Below are 20,150 nucleotides of genomic sequence, written 5' to 3'. Positions count from 1 at the left end.
TAAGCATGGCAGTGCAGCACTATGCTGGGACTAATGGACCCTGCTTCTGAAAACCGGGGAGAAGCACAGCACTAGTATGGTTATAACATTTCCTACCTCAGGTATCTTATCCTAAGGCTAAATTCTCTCCTGTTGTTAACTGGCACAGCTCCACTGAAGTCCATTTCACTGATTTCAGCAAGCCTGAGCCAATTTAAACAAACAGGGAATTCAATCTGAAACTGGCTTACTGCTCAACTGAATCGATTGGTCACTAAAAGGTAATGGATCACCTCAGGACCCTAAACGTGAAAAGTTAATTCAAAATACAAAATAAGCAAAGCAGAAAGGTTGGAAATAAGCTTTTTCTTGATGCGTAACCCATAAAATAGAAAATAAACTTGGCAAAGAGGTTTTGACCATAATGACCTCAGTGGGTAAATAGTGTTATTACTATCATTATTCTTTATATTTTTTTCTACTATAGTATGGCCTATCAACCTCAGCTGGGACCAGGTCTCCACTGTGCTAGACTGAGGGAGAGAGACTATGAGAAGGGTATAAAACCCCCGCAGCTAATCAGCCCTGTGGAAGGAGTTTCTAGCTACAATTTGAAAGAAAGGGCCAAGCACTGGTGTTTGGGCCAACGCAAAGGTCTGTGGCTGAGTTTTCTGAGCTGTTTCGCTTAGCAGCTTTTCTTCCCCAAGCTCTCAAGGCTGGGGAAAGAAATTAGGAAGTAGGGGTTGTACTTCCCTTGAAGAAAAGCCTGCCTCCCTTGCAGACTAAAGGTATAACAAGCAGTTTCTGTAGTATGGGTACAAGCAGTGGCTTACACCCCATCTAAATTGGTGCTCTGCTTGTCCACCCTTAGTTATGCTACTGCTGGAGGACCTTCGAATATGTGGCGAGGTAGAGGAATAGGAGCAATTTGAAGCTTGATTTACACTAGACAACATATATTCCTTTTCGTGGTAGATGACGCTCTGAAGACATCTGAAAAGCTGCATCTACCTGTACTTTGTCTTTTACGCCCCAGTTCTGCAGCACGTATGACACAGGCAGAGCCTGAGGGAAGGTTCTTTTGTGGGTTAAGAGTTGGTTAAAAAGGTTCAAAGCAAAGAGTAGGGCTAAATAGTTACTTTTCGGGATGAAGGAAGGTCAAAAGTGCAGTCCTACAGGGACAAGGCCCAATTTTATTCAACATTTTCATCAGTGATCTGCAATTGGGTGTGGCACAGTGAATTTTCCAAGTTTGCAGGTGATACCAAATTCATAGATGTTAGGGTCGGAAGGGACCTCAATAGATCATCGAGTCTGACCCCCTGCATAGGCAGGAAAGAGAAGTTCTTCCTAATGTCCAGTCTAAATCTGCTCTCTGCTAGCTTGTGGCCATTATTTCTTGTAACCCCTGGGGGCGCCTTGGTGAATAAATCCTCACCAATTCCCTTCTGTGCCCCCGTGATGACCTTATAGGCAGCCACAAGGTCGCCTCTCAACCTTCTCTTGCGAAGGCTGAAAAGGTCCAGGTTCTCTAGTCTCTCCTCGTAGGGCTTGGTCTGCAAGCCCTTAACCATACAACTGGCCCTTCTCTGGACCCTCTCCAAGTTATCCGCATCCCTCTTGAAGTGCGGCGCCCAGAATTGCATGCAGTACTCCAACTGCGGTCTGACCAGCGCCCGATAGAGGGGAAGTATCACCTCCTTGGATCTATTCGTCATGCATCTGCTGATGCACGATAAAATGCCATTGGCTTTTCTGATGGCTTCGTCACACTGCCGACTCATGTTCATCTTGGAGTCCACTAGGTCTCCAAGGTCTCTTTCCACTTCCGTGCCACCCAGCAGGTCATTCCCTAGGCTGTAGGTGTGCCGGACATTTTTCCTCCCTAGGTGCAGCACTTTGCATTTCTCCTTGTTGAACTGCATTCTGTTGTTTTCTGCCCACTTGTCCAACCTGTTATTCTGGGTAGTCAAATCGCAAGCTTATGGAGAGGAGCTACAGAAAGCTTTTACTAAGCTAAATAAGTAGGCAAAAATGGTAGGTGAACTTCAATGTCAACAGGTGCAAGATAATGTACAAGGGGAAAAATAACCTCACCTATACGTACACAATGTTGGGTTCTGAACTAGCTGTTATAACTCAGGAAAGAGACTTTAGAGTCACTGCAGACAGTTCTCTGAACACATCAGCTGAATGTGCAGCTGCAACCCAAAAAAGCCAATAAAATGTCTGGCATCATTAAGAATGGAAATTAAAACAAGATGGAGAACATGATCATGCCATTAGTCAAATCCATGGTGTGCCCACATCTTCCAATACTGTGTGCAGTTCTGGTCTCCACAGCTCAAAATGGATGTAGTAGAATTGGAGAAGGTACAGAGAAGGCGCTACCAAAATGACTGTGGTATGGAGTACTTGCCATACCAGGATAGACTAAAAGGCTAGGACTCTTTGGTTGCTTGCAGATGTTGAAAGAACAAACAAGCAGTGCATTAGCTGGACCTGGCTCCGCAGTATCTATAAAGATTGGGTGCTTCAGTGGGGCTTTTTGTCATGTTTCCACCAGCTATTAGAAAAAAGTAACACGAAAACCGCACTAAAGTGCCAGATCTTTACAAATATTGGGTGAGCTGGGTCTAACTAAGGTGCTGTGTGGGGCTCGGTACAGGGGTGCACAGAGTTTAAAGTAAAGCACTGGTTGTTTGTTTTTTTTCAACATTTGCAAGCAGCCTTTAATTTAGAAAGAGGGCTGAGGGGGGATATTATAGAGGTCAATACATTCATGAAGGGTGAGGACAAAGTGAACAGGGAGCTGTTTGTTATTCACCAAGTCACAGAACACTAGAACTAGGAGCACCCACTGAAATTAGTAGGAGACAGGTTTAAAACTAACAAGAGAAAGTACTTTTAATGTAGTGCATAGTTAACTTAGAGGTAAATAGCATAGCCAGGTTCAAAGAGGGACTAGACATATTTAGGAATGACAGATCTATTAAACTTCTACAGAATGGCTGGAGATCTTTCCTCTGGCACCTACTCCTGCCAGAGTCAGAGACAGGTTACTGGTCTAGACGGACCATTGGTCTGCCCCAGTATGGCACTCCTTGGGTTCTTAAGTAAATAGTCCTGAATATATCTTGGTGTAGATCAGTAACTTGCTATCTAAAACAGAAATATTCAGTTGCTTGAGTGACAGATTGAAGGAAAGCAGTGGCTGCTGAGAGTGTTCTGTCAATTACCTGCATTCACAAGCTTCAGGTAAGTAAGATGTTCCTACACTGAGTGCACATCGTCATGATAAAATTCTTTCTAGTGATAGTTTCTATAGGCCAAAATGCAAAATCTTTAGTCCATTCTTTCACTAATGGTAAATTCCTACCAAAGTCAATGAAAATTTTGTTCGTTATAATTTCAGTATGGTTCCTTATTTGCACACTATTTTTTCAAATGCTTCCTGAATTAAGATCTTGTGTAATCTAATATGGCATGGAAAAAATATTTCATTAACAGGTTTTTAGCACGTATTTCACCTGCTATGGTGATCTCTAAAGGCACAGCTTTCCAAGTGATGGCCTGCAGGTGATAAGCAGCCCCCGAGGGGTTAATCTGTGGCTCCCAGGTTCCTGGTCTGGGCACTGTTCTCCCTGTGGCTTTCCTGCTGCTGCTGCTGCTAGAGGTTCTAGGCCGTCCCTCCTTCCTCCAGGTCCTACTGCCTGCCTCTGCCTCTAGGGCAGGGTGGGCAAAATGGCAGATCTAGCCAGCAGCCAGACTTCATTCCCCAGCAGCCCCCATCTGTGTCGCTGTGGCTGGTTTCCATGGAGACCCCAGTAGCGGTGGTGCCATGGTTTCCATGGAGACCAGCCCCAGCAGCAGTAGCAGGGTGCGTGGCTCAGTGGGGAGCTGCTCCAGGGCTGGGGCTGGGATCTTAGTGGTGACAGCATGGTCCAGAACTGGGGCAGAGCCATGATCCGCTGCCCGGGGCATGCAGGCAGCAGATCGCAGCTCTGTCCTGCCTCCGGACCACACTGTCACCGCTGCAAAATCCTAGCCTCGGAGCAGCGTCCTGTCCAGCTGCATGCCCTACCAGTGTTGCTGGGGCCGGTCTCCATGGAAACCCTGGTCCTGTGTTGTCATAGTGCCGCCACTCCTGGGGTCTCTGTGAAAACTGGCTGCAGCAATGCAGGCAGGGGCTGCTGGGAAATGGAGTCGGCCACGGACCTGATCCAGCCCATGGGCCAGACTTTGCCCGCCCCTGCTCTAGGGATAGAGTGAGGCAGGGCGGCGTAGCCTGCTGGGGTAAATGAGCCAGCAGTTAGGCAGCCTGCGGGGACCCAGGGATGAAGGAGGGAGTAGCACCCACATTGTGGGGTTGCCTGTGGTGTGGCAGGGGCTACTCAGAAGCTGGATAGCCCTGTCTTAAGAGCTGGTTGGCTTCCCATGTGAAAGCAGTAAATGTTCCAGTGTATTCTTACGGGCCTCTCACCACAGTTAGTAAAATATATGTTTCATGGTGGGTTTTTTTTACCCAGTTGTAAGATTCTCAACAATTCAATGTATTTTCCCCAGTGTTAAGGTTTCACTCAGTATCTCTTACCTCCTTCATTGTCCTTGCTATCTGTGCAGAGAGTTTCCATGGCTACATCACATCCGGCTCCTCGCCATCCTGGTTGGCAAACACAGTGCCAGCCATTTTGGTCTAGTGTACATCTTCCATTGCTATTGCACAGGCCAGGGCAGCCCTCTGTTGAGAGACAAAGAAGGAAAACACAAGTGATTTAAATATTGCCATTATTTTCAATATGAGAAAAAATACGAACAAGGGACACTTACTGGGAACAGGCCTTTATAACAGCACAAATACTGTAATTGCACATGGAGAGGAACAGCAACATTACCTAGGGAATGTAATTCTTAACGAAGTGGCATCTTTGATTGGCCTGACACTTGAGACACCACTTACCTGTGCAGGCAGGAAATAAATGCAACAATCCTCTAAATACCTGCAGGCCAGACAAAATTAACTTAATATTTTCTTTGGCAGAGTAACAAGAGAGGAGTGCATAGCAAAGCGCAAAACACGGCTGTGTTAAACGAGACCATTTCTGTGCTATCGTTACAGATTATTTCCTCTATGCAATATTGGTCACTTACTGGTACAAATTTTTAAGCTCTTTGTTACTACAAATAAACCCCTCCAAATGCTGAAGTAGGGAAGTGGGTGTGATTCCCTGCACGCAGTGAAAGAACATTCATTTTATCTGGTCTCAGAGTTGCCGTATATTCATGTGAAATTACAGTGCATTAAATAATTGCACAAAGTATAGGCCAGTGTTAATGACTATACTTTATGCCAAAATACATTCCTTTTCACAGAATAAGCAAAGCCCAGGAAATAGTGAAGCAGCTTAGCATCTATTCTAACAAACATTAGGATTCAGGCTGCATACGGATGGGACAGGACCAACAGGATTTCCAACTAAATGTAATAGCTGTGCGTATTTGATTACTTAGGACGGACAAAATGAAATACCATAAGGACCACAATAAAACATTGATAGACTGAACAAAAACACGGTAGTGACGTGCTTCAAGACAGATAGCAGAGAGTGATTTTTTGTGACAATCTCCCTAAGGCTTTTGTGCTGTTACCTTTATATCCTATCTTGTCTGCTTTTATGGCCAAGGAGGGAAAATTTGGGAAACAATTAAAATAATTTAATATATCCAAAATCTAAAATTGTTTTCAGTCTAACATTACATAAAAAACAATATCTGTCACTTCCTACTGATGAAATCTGGCATGCAGCCAACATGATCTATATGAGGATGATGACACTTTATAAATATGTAGATTCTTGTGCTCCTTATCTTATGATTGTGATAAGATGTTGACAGAAGCAAGTACAGATATGGCACTGAGTATCCTACAAAAAGTGGCTACAGATCAGATATTTTTGGAAACAACAGTTGTTTGTAAATTTATACAACATAAAAATAGTCAAACTTGTCATAGCCCTTTTGTTTGTTTTATATACCTATTATCTTTGCGAACTAGAATTCTGTCCTGGCTTGATTAATTTAGTTGTGCTCAGAACAATCATTTTAAGGTAGTAGTTTAATGTTAAGGAATTATTAATTTACTGACTCCTTCCTCCACCTGTGTAACTTGACATAAAAAAAATTCTATGGGGTCTTTTGTCAAATTAGTACTTACTGAAGGAAGGGAATCAAAACAGCTTCTCATGACAAGGTATGATGAAGTTATACTTATGGATATCATGTAATTATGCCAGGCTGAGATTAGTCTTGCAGCTCTTTTTCTTTCAGGCTGTAGTTGCCAACTGTATTTATTGACTGTTTGTGCAGAAAGCAAATTTTACCTCTGAATGCATTTCTTCTGCTTTGGTTATAGAAGACTTACATATTTAATTGACCTACTGACAATATATTGCAGAAATCAATTGAGTGCATTCAAGACTTAATTGTACGAAAGCCTGGATATTGCCATGAATATTGCCATATTCTAATGAAAAAAGCACAAATAAGGAATAGAAAAAAGGTAATTTGGGGAAAGAGGATTGGGGATTTTTAAAGTAATTTTTTCCCAATTATTTTTTACCATAACTGAAGATATGAGAAATTTGCTGTTTTATGGTGGGTCTTGGACCCCTATCCTTTTAACTGAAAATGTTGTATAAAATACATAAGCTTCTTCCAGCTTCTCATGCAAACCATAAAATATAATTTCACATACATTTTCAAACATTTATATAAAGGAAGGCAACTGATTCTGTGTACAAGAAACATCGCGTTACTCTTTCCATATATTCACATACGTAAAAAATCAATGTATTCTTTAGAAAGGATGGTTTCTTAAACTGCTACTCTTGTCCCAGAATGTTTCTTTTTCTAGATATTTAATGCTTCACAGCTATATTTCTAATTAAAAGCTAGCAGAATCAAAATGTCAAACAGCAAATATACTGCTATCTTCAGTTTTTGGTTCCAGAAGAAACTGATGTATTTATACAGTATATATACATAACAGGAAGCCAAATTTTAAATGTGTGACAAACATACAGGATTAAATATTTTGAATCTGAGTTATGTTGAATCAAATTTATAATTCATGGAACAGACATAAGAAAAGGTTGCTTTTGCCAAGTCTACTTAAGTGGTCAATATATATTATTTTGTATATAAATAGATATGTAGGTATATGCATGTCAACAAAGAGCAAATATACAGTACCTTTGACTACCTTATCCAAATAGTGAGCTTGAGAATTAAAAAAGAAGAAAAGAACAGACAGACATTTCAGAAGTGTCACATACGACAAGAATTATTCAGAACTCACATGCAAATAGAGCAGGTGCAGCTGACACAGAGACCTTATATCACACAACAGAAATGTATTTCACAGCTACTAAAAATGCAAGAGATTCTCTTTTCAGCAAATGAAGTCATGATGCTGTGAAACACTCAGCATTTAAAAAGGAGGCTGCAGAATAAACAGCCACTACCTTTCTAAGAACAGGTTTTGCTTTTTTTCCTCTTTCACAGTGCTTTTGGCAGATTTTGACTAGTGTAGAACAAATACAATAAAAACAAGCATAGAAAGATGTTTTTAATACACCTTAGAGCCATTACTTAGGTTTATGAACTTTAAACAATGACCAAGCTGGAAGATCAAGCCTTTGGTTTTCAGGTCATGAATTGCTTTGACACTATAACCAGCAAAAGTACTGTATCTTAATTCTCATCTGCAATAACAGCATTTTAGGGAGGAATAATTTGCCTTTTCTTTAGTGCAACTCAGTTATTCGTCTGAGTGCACACAGCCAATTATGCAAAATAGCGAGCTAAATGATGAGAGTGGGGTTTTGTATATTGGAGACGGTGGCACAGTAGTGACAGAACTGAAACTACCAAATCTAATTCAAGTGGAAAAAAGGCTGAAATAAAACTAAGTGTATAATAAATAAATAACACTGTATATCCAAAAGCAGCACGTATTTAACCATACAGAGTAACAATACCTAGAATGAGAAGAATCCACTTGAGCAGGGCAGGCTGGCAAATAAGACTGACACACAGGACACATTTTAAGCGGCAGCCCTCAGACTTCTTAATTAAAATACTGAAGAGGAAAGGTGCTGCCGAGTGCCTACTCCCTGCCCTCGCATATCAAGCAGGTGCAAGAGGCCCAGATAACCATTCTTCGTGTTGGCCCTCTCTAGCCAACTGCCATCCTCTCCTCCAACACGTAAAAAGATGCAAGTGGTAGAGGCCACCCTGGGGCAGACCTCAGTATTCAAAGATTTCAGGTCTCCCCCTATAATAAACCATAATTTCAATGACTTTAAAAAGGGGAATTGAAATTAATGTAGGATACATCCACCTGTTACACATAACAGTTAGAGGCCAACCCTATAAATTGGGACTTCCTAGGCCTCTAAATGCTGGAAACTGTAAGGGAAGAGAGGACGGGGGCAGAGCAGTCTGTATATTCCTAGGATATATAAAACTCTTCCTCATAGCATTCACTCTGCTACTGAGAGATATTGGGTACTTGGCTAGACTCAGGCACTTCTTAGGTTTTTATGAGAGGATACCCTAGTCTACAGCAAGACAGACGAGAGGACCATATTCCCCATTCTGTAATATATGGGGAATATATGGTATTTTGCACTGCCAACCTTATGGGCGGTTGAAGTCACAGCTATTCACTCAAAATCCTCAACTCTTGGACTGGACTGGATGGGGATTAGGGTAGGCAAAGTTGTCGTGTGTACTCTATGTCACTGTGAGGAAGAAAATGTTGTCTACTTTCTAGCTTTTGAAGAAGAAAAGGTAAGAAATCAAAAGCATGACTGGTTTAAGATAATGAAAAGCAGATAGGACAAAATATTAACAAGGATAGGACATTTACAATGGTAACTATGAAGTAAGTATCTTTTCTTATAAACCAACACAAAAGAGAAAAGAGAAACAGCTGCATTTCAGCGTGGGCTCCATTATCTGCTCACTTCCCCCAGCAGAACTTGACTGACTTCACTAGAGGTGCTCTTGAATTATTCCTTTGTGCACATAAGAGACGAATCAAGTCTTGTCCATATAAGCTGCACACAACAGTTGCTTGAAGATTATGCAACATCTACTTGTGTTAGACTAGACTAGTGAGACGTTTCAAGTGTTTATATATGTAAGACTACATGCTATGAAACACAGAACTGGAAGGGACATCATGGGTCACTGAACCCAGTACCTGCAATCACAGGCATGTACCTCACATGCTCTGCTTCACAAACTGATCTAGCGCCATCTTAAAAGGAGGCTTTGCCCCTGCTCCTCATATTGGAAGGCTGTTTCAGAACCTCACGGCTCTGAAGTTCAGTAACTTCTTATTTCCAGCCTAAATTTTTTTGTGGCTAATTTGTATCCATTTGTTCTTGGAGAAAGGACAATGTTAGAAGCTGGAGCTATGAACAAGCAGCACCTAAGAATTAAAAAACATTTACTAAATGAAAAGTGAGAAAAATGAAAATGATAATATTTGAATGAAATGCAGCTCCTTAGGCTGTGCTGCCTGCCCTCCTGGATCCAAAAGTGGAGAGGGAGAGGATTATATCCTATAGGAAACATGAAATGGAAAGAAAAGGAGAATCTCTTTAGTGCTCTTCCTTGCCAGCTAGAGAGAATGCTGGGCTGACTTTGGGAAGAAACCCCTCCTGGTATCTGCATCATGTTATTTAAGCACCAGGGATATTTGTTTTATATAGAATATTAGCAAAATAGTCAAATGACAGAATATGATGAATTTATTAAGGGCTTGTCTGCCAGTGGCTACTTCTTTTTCTGGCTTTATAAAGGGCTCTTGTGAGCAGCTTGGGTTGGGCCAAGTACTGTGAACTGTAGGTGACCTGGAATATCACATGATAGAAAGGGGGAAAAAAAAGCAGTAAAATGCACAGTCTTATCTGGACACAGCTGAGATGAGGTCAGTAAGGGGGCAGTCTGATACAAGCTGAGGTGTAAAGTCTGTTTGGTAGTGCAGCAGGGGGTACATGGCATCCTCCTGACTCTAATGGAAAGTGGAACATTCTAAGCAGAGATGTAAATGCCAATATTTTTTTAGTATCTTAACAACAAAATGAAATGTAAGTTGCACTTAAAATTTGTGCAATACCAACAGGCATATGCATAACAAGCGGCAGATACATTTCCTTTATGAATTGTCTTGCAAGGAACTGTTAATGCTGGAAAAAAATCACATTTACCATAGCATGTTTCACAACAGGTCATAACCTGGACTATTTTTTTAATTTAATGTTTCCCATTAGTCTTCCATTAGAGATGTAAGTAGATATCTTCTGCAGATTATTCATATGCTACTTCCTGTAGATATGAGAGAACAGTCACAGTGTGTGAGTAAGTACATATTAAATCCATTTATTCCAATCAGCTCCTGTTTAAATCAGCATGAGCAGCATACCCATTGATTTGATGTTCCTTAATTGGTACTCACTGCACTGTTTTATTACTGATTACCCTGTCATAAAGGATTATAACAGTGACATAATTTTAAATGCTGTATAACAAAGTCATATTCTTATTAGTTTATTCATATCCTTTATGAGATATTTTCACTTACCATAATCTTTGTACTGTAAGACTAAGCTATAACGTGCCAAATATTCTGTTTAGTAAATAGTCTCTTTAGGATGACTAACCAATATGACATTGTGCCAGTGATAAAATACTTTGCCAGTATTAACAGCTTTTTTACCTCAGACTGGGAATATAAACATCATAGTTAGGAAAATTTGTTATGGATTTGACTATTTAATTTTTCCTGTTCTGGGAAGCTTGTTAAAAGAAAAAAAAATAATTAAAGTTTCTCACATAAATTTGGCTCAATAAAATGCATATAAGCATACTTTCATTGAGTCCAGATTGGTGAATTATAACGTGACTATTGACTTAGCTACATGTTTCACACTTTAGGAAAAAATGATTTAATGAATGGCATAAATTAATTCTGGGGAAAACATATGCATGCCCTTGTGAGGAAATAGTATGATATGGAATTTAACAAGCAACATGATAGCAGATGTGTAGATGGACCTATATCGGATATTACAGCATATATATAGTTGCATAATGCTAACATTTCATTTTGGAAGCCAGTTCTCCAAATTTTTGACCTCTTACAGTCGTTCTGAGTTAGCCCTTGTTGCACAACAGAATAGGAAGAAGTCTGAAACCCTTATGTAGAAATTTAAGGTAAAAGACAAAGAGCAGTAGACAACTATAAAACTGCTATATATCATTTCCTTTTTTTAATCAAGTTTCATCACCTAGTGTAAAAAAGTATTTTTTTCCCTTTTCCAGAGTTTGGAAGACTTGTTTTAGATTTTCTGGAATATTGTTGGGAATAAGAGACCACTTTAAAAACTTTTCCCTTTCAGGATAAATTTTTATTTGTCTGAATTCCCTTCTTCTAAATTATGTATCTGGGAAGATAAAGATTTCTAGAACTTGTGCCTCTGTGCCAGGGGTTAAACAAGATGGGGGGGGTGGGGGGCAACATTTTTGCCGAGCATGCTACAAATTAGCCCCAACCCTCCCTGGGTAACTAGAGACAGTCAAAAAGCCTGAGGCTGAATCCGTTCAAACTAGGCAGCTTCCATTAGGCTGCATATGTTGAACCAATAAACAACTGAACTGACATTTAATTTTCAACTGGGACAGGCAGTGTGAGGTCTGTACTGATCCAGGCCAGTAGGCAGGGGGCACTAGAAAACATCTCCCAGCCTACTGGCCACCATGGGCAACTGGTGCCTCCTGAGTTGGGGGGGGCACTTGCCCCCCCCAGTGGCCAGTCAGTGACCAGGGGCGGGGCATCCTGTGGCCGACTGCACCGACTGGGGGGGGGGGCAGTACCCCCGTGGCCAATCGCGCCAACCTGGAAGTGCTAGCGGCGCACCCATAAGTGCCGGGGTGCTTCTCCTGGTGCCCCCACTCCCCAGTTGGCACTCACAGGTGGGGCACCAGTGCTCCCGCCTCCCCGTTGCCTAACTGGGGAACACTGGTTGTCAGGGAGTGCACCAGCACTCTCAGGGGGTACACATGCACCCCCATACACCCCCTACAGTTGCCACTGCTGGCTATTGCCAGCCCAGCCAAGTGTCCCCAGCCCCCTACTATCCCCCCACAAGGGGTTCAGGAGCCCCCTGTCCAGGTGCTGGCCCACCTTGGGAGAGCCTCCCCCTCGAGAGGTTCCCCCAGCCTTGGTTCCTCAGCCCAGGCAGCCCTGGGGAGCCCCCCCCTCCCCCTTCCCAGGTGCCGATTGCTTCAGCCATTGCTGCAGGAATGAGGGAGAAGGAGTCCTCCATGCCAGGTGCCTGTCCCTGCAGCCCAGCATGGGGGAACCAGAGAAGCCTTCCCTCCTCCCCAGCCAAAGGGTCCACCAGCCCCAGGAGCTGAGAAGAATTCTTCCCAATCCCACCAGTTTGCCTTAGCTGCTGCAGTCTTAGGGATAGCCCAGGGAGTGCAGGGAAATGACTCTGCTCCCCTACATTAGTTTTGCCTCAGACTCTCAGCAACTAAGACAAAACTGTCTGTGGAGGAGCAGGAAAATTTCCCTCCACTCCCTCAAGCTGCCTGAGACTAGCAGGGGCTAAGGTAAGGTAAGTAAGCAGGGGCTAAGGCAAGATTTGCAAGGGGAAGCATTCCCTCAGCTCCCTGGGGCTGCCCTTGGGCTGGGGGCGGGGGGAAACCCTCCTAAGGCAGGGGCTCCCTGGAGCCCCCATGCTGGGCTGCATGGGCAGGCACCTGGCCGGGAGGACTTCTTCTCCCCCTCTCCTGTGGCAGCTGCTGAAGCAATCAGTAGTTGAGGAGGGCAGAAGGCTGCCAGGGTCTGAAAAGCTGACCCCACAGGAGCTTTCCTGCCCCCCATGTGCTGTGTAGACCCTGGCTGGGGGGTAGGGTCTGTTCCCCTGCCCCCTTGTCCCTATGGACTAACAGGCAGGGAGCATGCTAAGAAGCAGAGGGGTGAAGCAGTCTCTGCTCCACTGGAACAGGCAGCATAGCTCAGGGCTGCAAAGCATCCTGGGTTGCTGGGGGACTGAGAGTTACCTTGAACCAGGAAGTGGTCTGGGACAGAAGTTCTATAAACTGGTTCGACCTAAATCAGTTAAGTCTGATATTACATCCAACCAGGATTATCTTAAACCGGTTTGGGTCATTTTGAAAGCGGTTTATATGCATTGAACTTCTGCTGTTACAGGTTTAAACCAGTTTCTGATCACCTAAACCAGTTTATGTGTAACTTCTGTCCCTAACCCCTGAGTGCCACCCTGATACCTTTCTCCTGCCTGATCTGCTGCTCTATTTTTGCTCCCTGCCCTATCTGCGATTGTGCTGCCTGTCCCCTCGCAGAGGCTATCCATGCTGCTTGTGGCACACATGCCATAGGTTGCCTCCCTGGAATAGATAACCTTGAAAGTCCCTTTACAATGTTGAGATTGTATAATTCTAGATGGAATACTATTTTCTAGGTGAATTTCTGTTTCTTTGAATGAGTTAAACATGCTATTTCTTTCTCTGTTTTCATTGCTTAAGGACTTATTCTTGCATGCCCTGTAGAGTTCTGCAAGGAATAGCTAAAGTCACTGAAAATTATTGCTACTTAAATCTGAAGCAGTTTACTTTGCAGCAGCCATTGTTGGCTTCCATAGTTTCAGTGAAAAACAAATTATGGGTTTACGATTTTCTGACCTGTGATCAATCTTACTTCTATTCTTCTGATAAGTTAGTCTAATTGTCAATACTGAAAACCCCTGAACAGTCTGGGTTAAAATGCTGGTTGCTGTTAAAGATTTACATGGATTAAAATGTTGGTTGTTGTTAATGATTTACATGGGAATTAGAAGTTTGAGGTTATTATACACATACTTTTCCATGAACAGTCCATTACTCTCCTTTTGTTTTCTTAGTTAATGCCTATGGAGAAAAAATGTCCTTGTCAAAGATTCAAAACATGTACTTAAAAGCTGAGACAGCTAAAAATCATGGCCGAGACCTCTGGCAAGTCGTCAAACAAAGACAAGACTTCAGACATATGCACATAAATCCCACTGTCTTGTATGGCGAATTTGAAAGGAAAATTTGGGCTTGTTAGTGTCTAAGGAAACGGGTTCTGGCATTTTCATCCTTCTTCCTTACTGAAGTGCCTTTAGCCTGCCTTTGGCCCTACATGACTATGTAATGATGTAACTCTGCGACTCAATAACAGTTTTTATTTATTGGCTTCTTCAACTTAAGCAAACTTTACAGCAAGCTTTAAAATCCTTCAAATCTATGAGATTCTGCTATTTTCCCAAAAGGTGCTTAGCTACAGCTTTGCATGGGATGTTTATTTTAATGCAAATCAGCCAATTAGCAGTTTAGAGCACTATGAGAATGAAACGGCTATTCAGATCATGCAGATCCAAAAGGTGGTGTGGGTTAACCAATAACATACTCTTTTCAGCAACTTTAGATATAGAACCAATAAGAGTCTAGTGGGCAAGTTTTAAAGTTACCTGGAAATGCAAAAATTTTTAGTAGTAACATCTGCAGTCACAAATGGTATGCAGATTTGAGGCTGACCTGAATGGATGAATAATTCTGCTCCCATATGTTTCATGCACAGTTGTGGGATAATAGGGAATATATTTGTATTGAATTTCATTAAATATTAGCAATTTGGTCTCGAGCCATTTGTGATTAAAATACAGAATTTATCTTTGCATTATATGTCATACCATTATAGATTTATCTTAACAAAATATATGATAGGTTTTGTATTCATAAATGTAACTGTAAATATCTTAGATAAAATCCTGGCTGTACTAAATTCAAGGCAATGGTCTCATGAAGTCAGGATTTCATCAATGAGTTTTCAACACATATTATCATATTATCTGTAATTAATTTAAAGTGTTGAACATTCTTTCTTGAAAATAAGACTATAAAAATAATGGACATATATTAACTAACCCCCTTTCTTTTCAAGTCTAAATACAACTTTTTCAGGGTTTTTCATTTAATTTGGTGTGATTGGTTCATTTCCATTAGATCAAAAAGAAAAAAAAAATCTTAGGAGGAGCTTCTGTATTGGACCAGTGAATAATCTTTTTTGTGTGAGAGAGGCAAAGATTTCTCATTTCTTACCTGTGTGTGTCATTTGTGAGTTCATGCCACAGACATGCATGGATGTTCCAAAGCTAAACAGTTTGGGGGCACCCATGATTCTAGAAGGTCCGTGCACAGAGAAGCCGAAAGTTATTACTCATTATAGAATTTCCTGGTTATCCCCTCTTATACAGCAAGATATTTTTTTCAGGAAGCATGTTCTTGTGAGGTCCCCTGCATTAAATTTAGGTCCCCAAATACATTCCTCAGCAGGGTTTCCCTGTGTAAGATAATTCTGTCTAGGTTAGCATAATTTTGTGTGCCTATGGGACATAATGCCAAAAGTCCTTTACCAGGCTTGCTTAGTTGAGCCTCAGCTTCAGGATGCATCAGTAGGGGAGCTGCCTCAAGATCAGAAGACCTAGTAATTCATGCAAGTTTTATTCCAGATCCATTCTGTCTGACACCCCTCTTAAGTTTGCCCCACATCCCAAAATTGTTCCTATACTCTAATTTGTCAAGCATATACACTTTTTTTCCCCCAAAAGTGGTGTAACTTACTATAACCAAGCGAGCCATATTGTAATCACTTTTTTTTTAATTAGCAAGTGGACAACATTTGGCCTGACTTACTCTTTGATCTTGTAACATGATGAACAATGGTCATAATTTACATCTGTTGTAAAAAGAGCCTTGAGCTAAACATATGCTGAATTAAAATGGTGCAAAACTTACAGATCTCTAGCAGAGAATATTGGGTAACTTGGGCATACCTGAACACTCAGGCTAGGGACAGAAGTTGCACATAAACCGGTTTAAGTGATCAGGAACTGGTTTAAACCTGCCCAGAGCAGGGGGGCTGCCCCTGATGATCACACGAGGTCTCTTCCAGCCCTAAACTTCTGTGAATCTGTGTGTGTGAATCTGTAACAGAACAGAAGCTCAGCACACATAAACCAATTTCAAAATGGCTAAAACTAGCTTAAGATAAACCCAGTTGAATTGCAGACTTAACTAGTATCAGACTTAACTAATTTGAGTCAAACCAGTTTATGAAACTTCTGTCCCAGACCCATTTTCCTGGTTCAAGTTAAATCACAGTTCCCCAGCATCCCAGCATGCTTTCCAGCCCTGAGCTAGGCTGTCTGCTCCAAAGAGCAGGGCTGGTCCCACCCCTCTGTTCCCTAGCTAGAGCAGTAAGGGCAGGGAGCAGATACAGGCCAACCTGGACAGGTTAGATCAATGGGTGGAACGAAACAGGATGCAATTCAACAAAGATAAATGTAAGGTACTCCACTTATGAAGGAGAAATCTCCAGCACACCTACAGGTTGGGGGATGACCACCTGAGCAGCTCAGAGGCTGAGAGAGATCTTGGAGTCATAGTTGACTCCAAGATGTACATGAGCCGGCAGTGTAACAAGGCCATCAACAAAGCGAATCACACCTTGTCATGTATTAGCAGATGCATGACCAACAGATCAAGGGCGGTGATGCTCCCCCTCTATGCAGCATTGGTCAGGCCGCGGTTGGAGTACTGTGTCCAGTTTTGGGCACCGCACTCCAAGAGGGACATGGAGAATCTGGAGAGGGTTCAGAGGAGGGTCACTTGCATGATTAGTGGTCTCCGTGAAAGACTCTACGAGGAGAGTTCGAGGGATCTGGAGCTCTTCAGCCTTTACAAAGGATGGCTGAGGGGTGACCTTGTAGCCGCCTACAAGTGTATCAGGGGAGGACAGCAGGGAATTGGGGATGCCCCGTTTACCAGAGCGCTGCAGGGAATAACTAGGAGTAATGGGTGCGAATTAGTAGAGAGTAGATTTAGGTTAGACATTAGGAGGAAATTTTTTACAGTAAGGGTAGCCAGAGTCTGGAATGGGCTTCCAAGAGAGGTGGTACTATCACCTAACTTGGAGGTCTACAAGAGGAGGCTTGACAATCACCTGGCTGGGGTCATCTGACCTTGGTCCTCTTTCTTGCCAGGGCCAGGGGGTCAGACATGATGATCCATTGGGTCCCTTCTGACTCTATAATCTATGATGCAACGCAGTCTGCAGGGGAGGGGGGCACTCCCTCTCCAGGCTGGCCCCCCCTCTCCCTCACCCCCCCCGACTGGGGTCTGGGGTCAAAGAGGAGGGAGGGTTTAACACCTCTTCCTCCACTCAAACTTACTGCTGTGGACTACAAATCCCAGAGGCAGCTGGAGGCAGGAAGAGGAAGTGATGAATAACCCTGCAGAGTCCTGCTGCTATGATTCTGGACTGCAAATCCCAGAGACCTCAAGGGGCAGCAGGAAGAGGAAGTGAACACAGAGCCAGAGAGCCGTGCTCTAGCGCCCCCTGTCTGGTCTGAGCCACTGCAGGCACGTGACTGCATTTCCTAAATCAAAGGTAAATGTCTGTACACTTCTGTTTCAATTTAAGCTGTGCAGTTTAGACTAACCTTCAAAGACTGAACCGATTCAGCTTTCAGCTTTTTGACTGTCTGGACTTAGCCTTGGGGTATTAGACACTTTTTCTGGGGAGTGCTGCTGTGAAAATATGTCTTGCTTTGCACATAGTGTGCTGAAAAAATGCTAGGTAGGCACTTCTTGCTGCATGCCCATGGTGCACCTAGCACCACACTAATGGTAGTTATATGACATTTTCAGCACTCAATGTGTATGGACAGGAACAATTGAGCAGGGAATGTTTTCACTTGTAGCATGGTCAAAGGTGGTATAGATCAGGGGTGTCAAACTCACCTTATGCTCTGGGCTGGATGCAGACAATGAGGCTCCTTGTGAGCTGGATCCAGCCCAGGGCACAAGGAAGTGGCGGTGATGGCAATGGAGGCATGCAGCAGCAGCTCCAGCCCCTAACACGAACCCTGTGCAGGAGACAGTGTTGCAAGCACTTACGTGCCTTGTGCTGTGGTGCCAGCTCCAGCACAAGAGATGCAACAGAGGCTGGAGCTGCTTCCATGGTTGTCACATCCACCACTGCATGCTCTGCTGCCATCACTGCCACTGTTGCTCTGTGTCGCCAACTTCCAGTGTTCCACTGTAGTTCAGTGGGCTGGATAGAGTAACTCTATGGGCTGGATCCAGCCCATGGGCTGTGTGGTTAACACCCCTGATGTAGTTGACTACTCTCGATACTTTCAAATCAATGCAACTTCAAAGCCTGCCCAATAAAATAACACTTATTTTAAGGGTCTCACACTCTCAAAGATCCCCCAGCCTGTGTGTAGGGTAGTCAATGGAAGTTCATTTATGAAAAGATAATATGCTTGTTGAACACTTTGCTATTCCTTTTCAACAGGTCTGTGAAATGAGGTTGTTAATTTCTGCTATCAGTTTTCATTTCCTCATTAATGATTCTGGAAAAATCAGTAACTACCTGGTTTATCTAATCCATATGGACTGCTTGTTGAAATCTTTTTCTCAAGAAAACCCTTTTAAAATTGTAATTTGATGATTTCATGCCAAAGAAAATAGTGAAAAAGTACTTTATTTGTTTCTTTCTTTTCTTCTTCTCAATCAAATTTTAGGAGAAATAATCTTGCAAAAACTCTTGGAAGATAAAACAATTGAAGTCTGATTCCCATGGGAACTACAAGGTATTACAAGCTACCTATTTTTACTGCCTATCATTCTTTGAGGCTAATTTCAATTATATCTACCAGGTAAAATAACCTCGTGCAGTTATTCAGAAAGTAGCATAAATACCACTATTCTAACTCTAGTCCTCCTGAGGGATTAATTAATGAATGCTTAATGACATTAATCCACATTTAGATCACTTATGTTTAACCACATGCCTTCTATGCATACATATATAAATATTAATTTTGGACAGAATGATAATCGTTCAACACCATAACAATTAAACAGCTGTAACCTGTCCCATGTGTTAAGTGATGGAGCTGCAGGCAAGCTCCATAAACAGATGGTCTTACCCACCCATGCTTAATGTTAAAGTCTTTTTAAAAAAGAGGTGTTGACAAATCAGAACAAGAAGGCATAGTTTTAATGCAAATTGGCTAATTTGCAATTTAGATTACTCTAAAAACTAATTTGGTGTATAGAAAAAATTAAGCTGTGTTGTAAAACTGAGACATTATATAACACTTGGATATAGCAGATTCCCCACCAACATAATTATTTACTAATTTCATTCAGTTAACAGAGTTGAATGGAAAAGCAGCTGGCAAAGTATTCATATTTATGGGCTTCCTATGACTGTTACTTAATTTAGCCAAGGTACATGCCAGTTAAATCACAGAAATAATAGCCCCATCTCAAATAATCTCTCCTTCAATCTCACAAAACAGCTATTCAGAAAGTAGAGGGACCCTGGGCTGTTTGTGGAAAAAAATTGAAAAAAGAAAGAAAATAAACAAACAACCCCTGCTTTAGCTAATATGCAAGCTGAAAATTTAATTAAGGAGTAACCTGGTCTCTGGTTGGACATATGCAATCTTTCATTCACATACAGACAGAAGGTGAGGGTAGAAATTCAACCCTAAGTATTACAAATACTATTGAAGGAAGGGGGGATTCCTATAGTTACTTCTTTTTTAAAAAAGCACTCAAAAAGCTAAATATGAAATTAGTTGTTGGAATGCAACAATCATTTGTTTAGGATGAAAGTCTGCTGTTAGATGTAAAAAAATATTCACAAAATTACAAGAACCATATGCTGACCTCAGGTTTATGAATGCCACTCCCAGACCAAATAAAGAATCAGGTAGGTGATTTCCCATGGCTCCATTGTAAACTATTGCTTCAAATTGCTCCCACATGGACTTACACAGAGGTAAAATCTTACCCATCTAAAGGGGAAAAATATTGAACCATTCAGAAATCCTTAAATTTGCAGAGTACTTTAGTGCTTTGGGACATATGCTGCCTTTTCTGGTTCTATCCTGCAATGGCTAGAGACTCTTTAATCCACTTTCATCAACTTTAAGACGTAGCAGTGAGCACTTTTTAAGCATGCAATTCCTGCT

At 42.1% G+C, this 20,150-nt stretch overlaps 1 protein-coding gene across 9 annotated transcripts in view; it reads right to left on the bottom strand.

Annotated features, from left to right (window-relative positions):
• TENM3 (teneurin transmembrane protein 3) overlaps positions 1 to 20,150 on the bottom strand; it is a 540,570-nt gene that overhangs the window by 79,009 nt on the left and 441,411 nt on the right. For all 9 annotated transcript variants that reach the window (XM_025207579.1, XM_025207580.1, XM_014521286.2 and 6 more), the window contains one exon: positions 4,574 to 4,720. In XM_025207579.1, coding sequence (XP_025063364.1) covers positions 4,574 to 4,720 — 147 coding nt within the window. The remainder of the gene's footprint in view (positions 1 to 4,573; positions 4,721 to 20,150) is intronic.

This window comes from Alligator sinensis, unplaced genomic scaffold, assembly GCF_000455745.1.
Source record: "Alligator sinensis unplaced genomic scaffold, ASM45574v1 scaffold354_1, whole genome shotgun sequence".
NCBI lineage: Eukaryota > Metazoa > Chordata > Crocodylia > Alligatoridae > Alligator > Alligator sinensis.
Note: the sequence above shows the minus strand (reverse complement) of the source record. Positions and strands in the feature narration are given on the sequence as shown.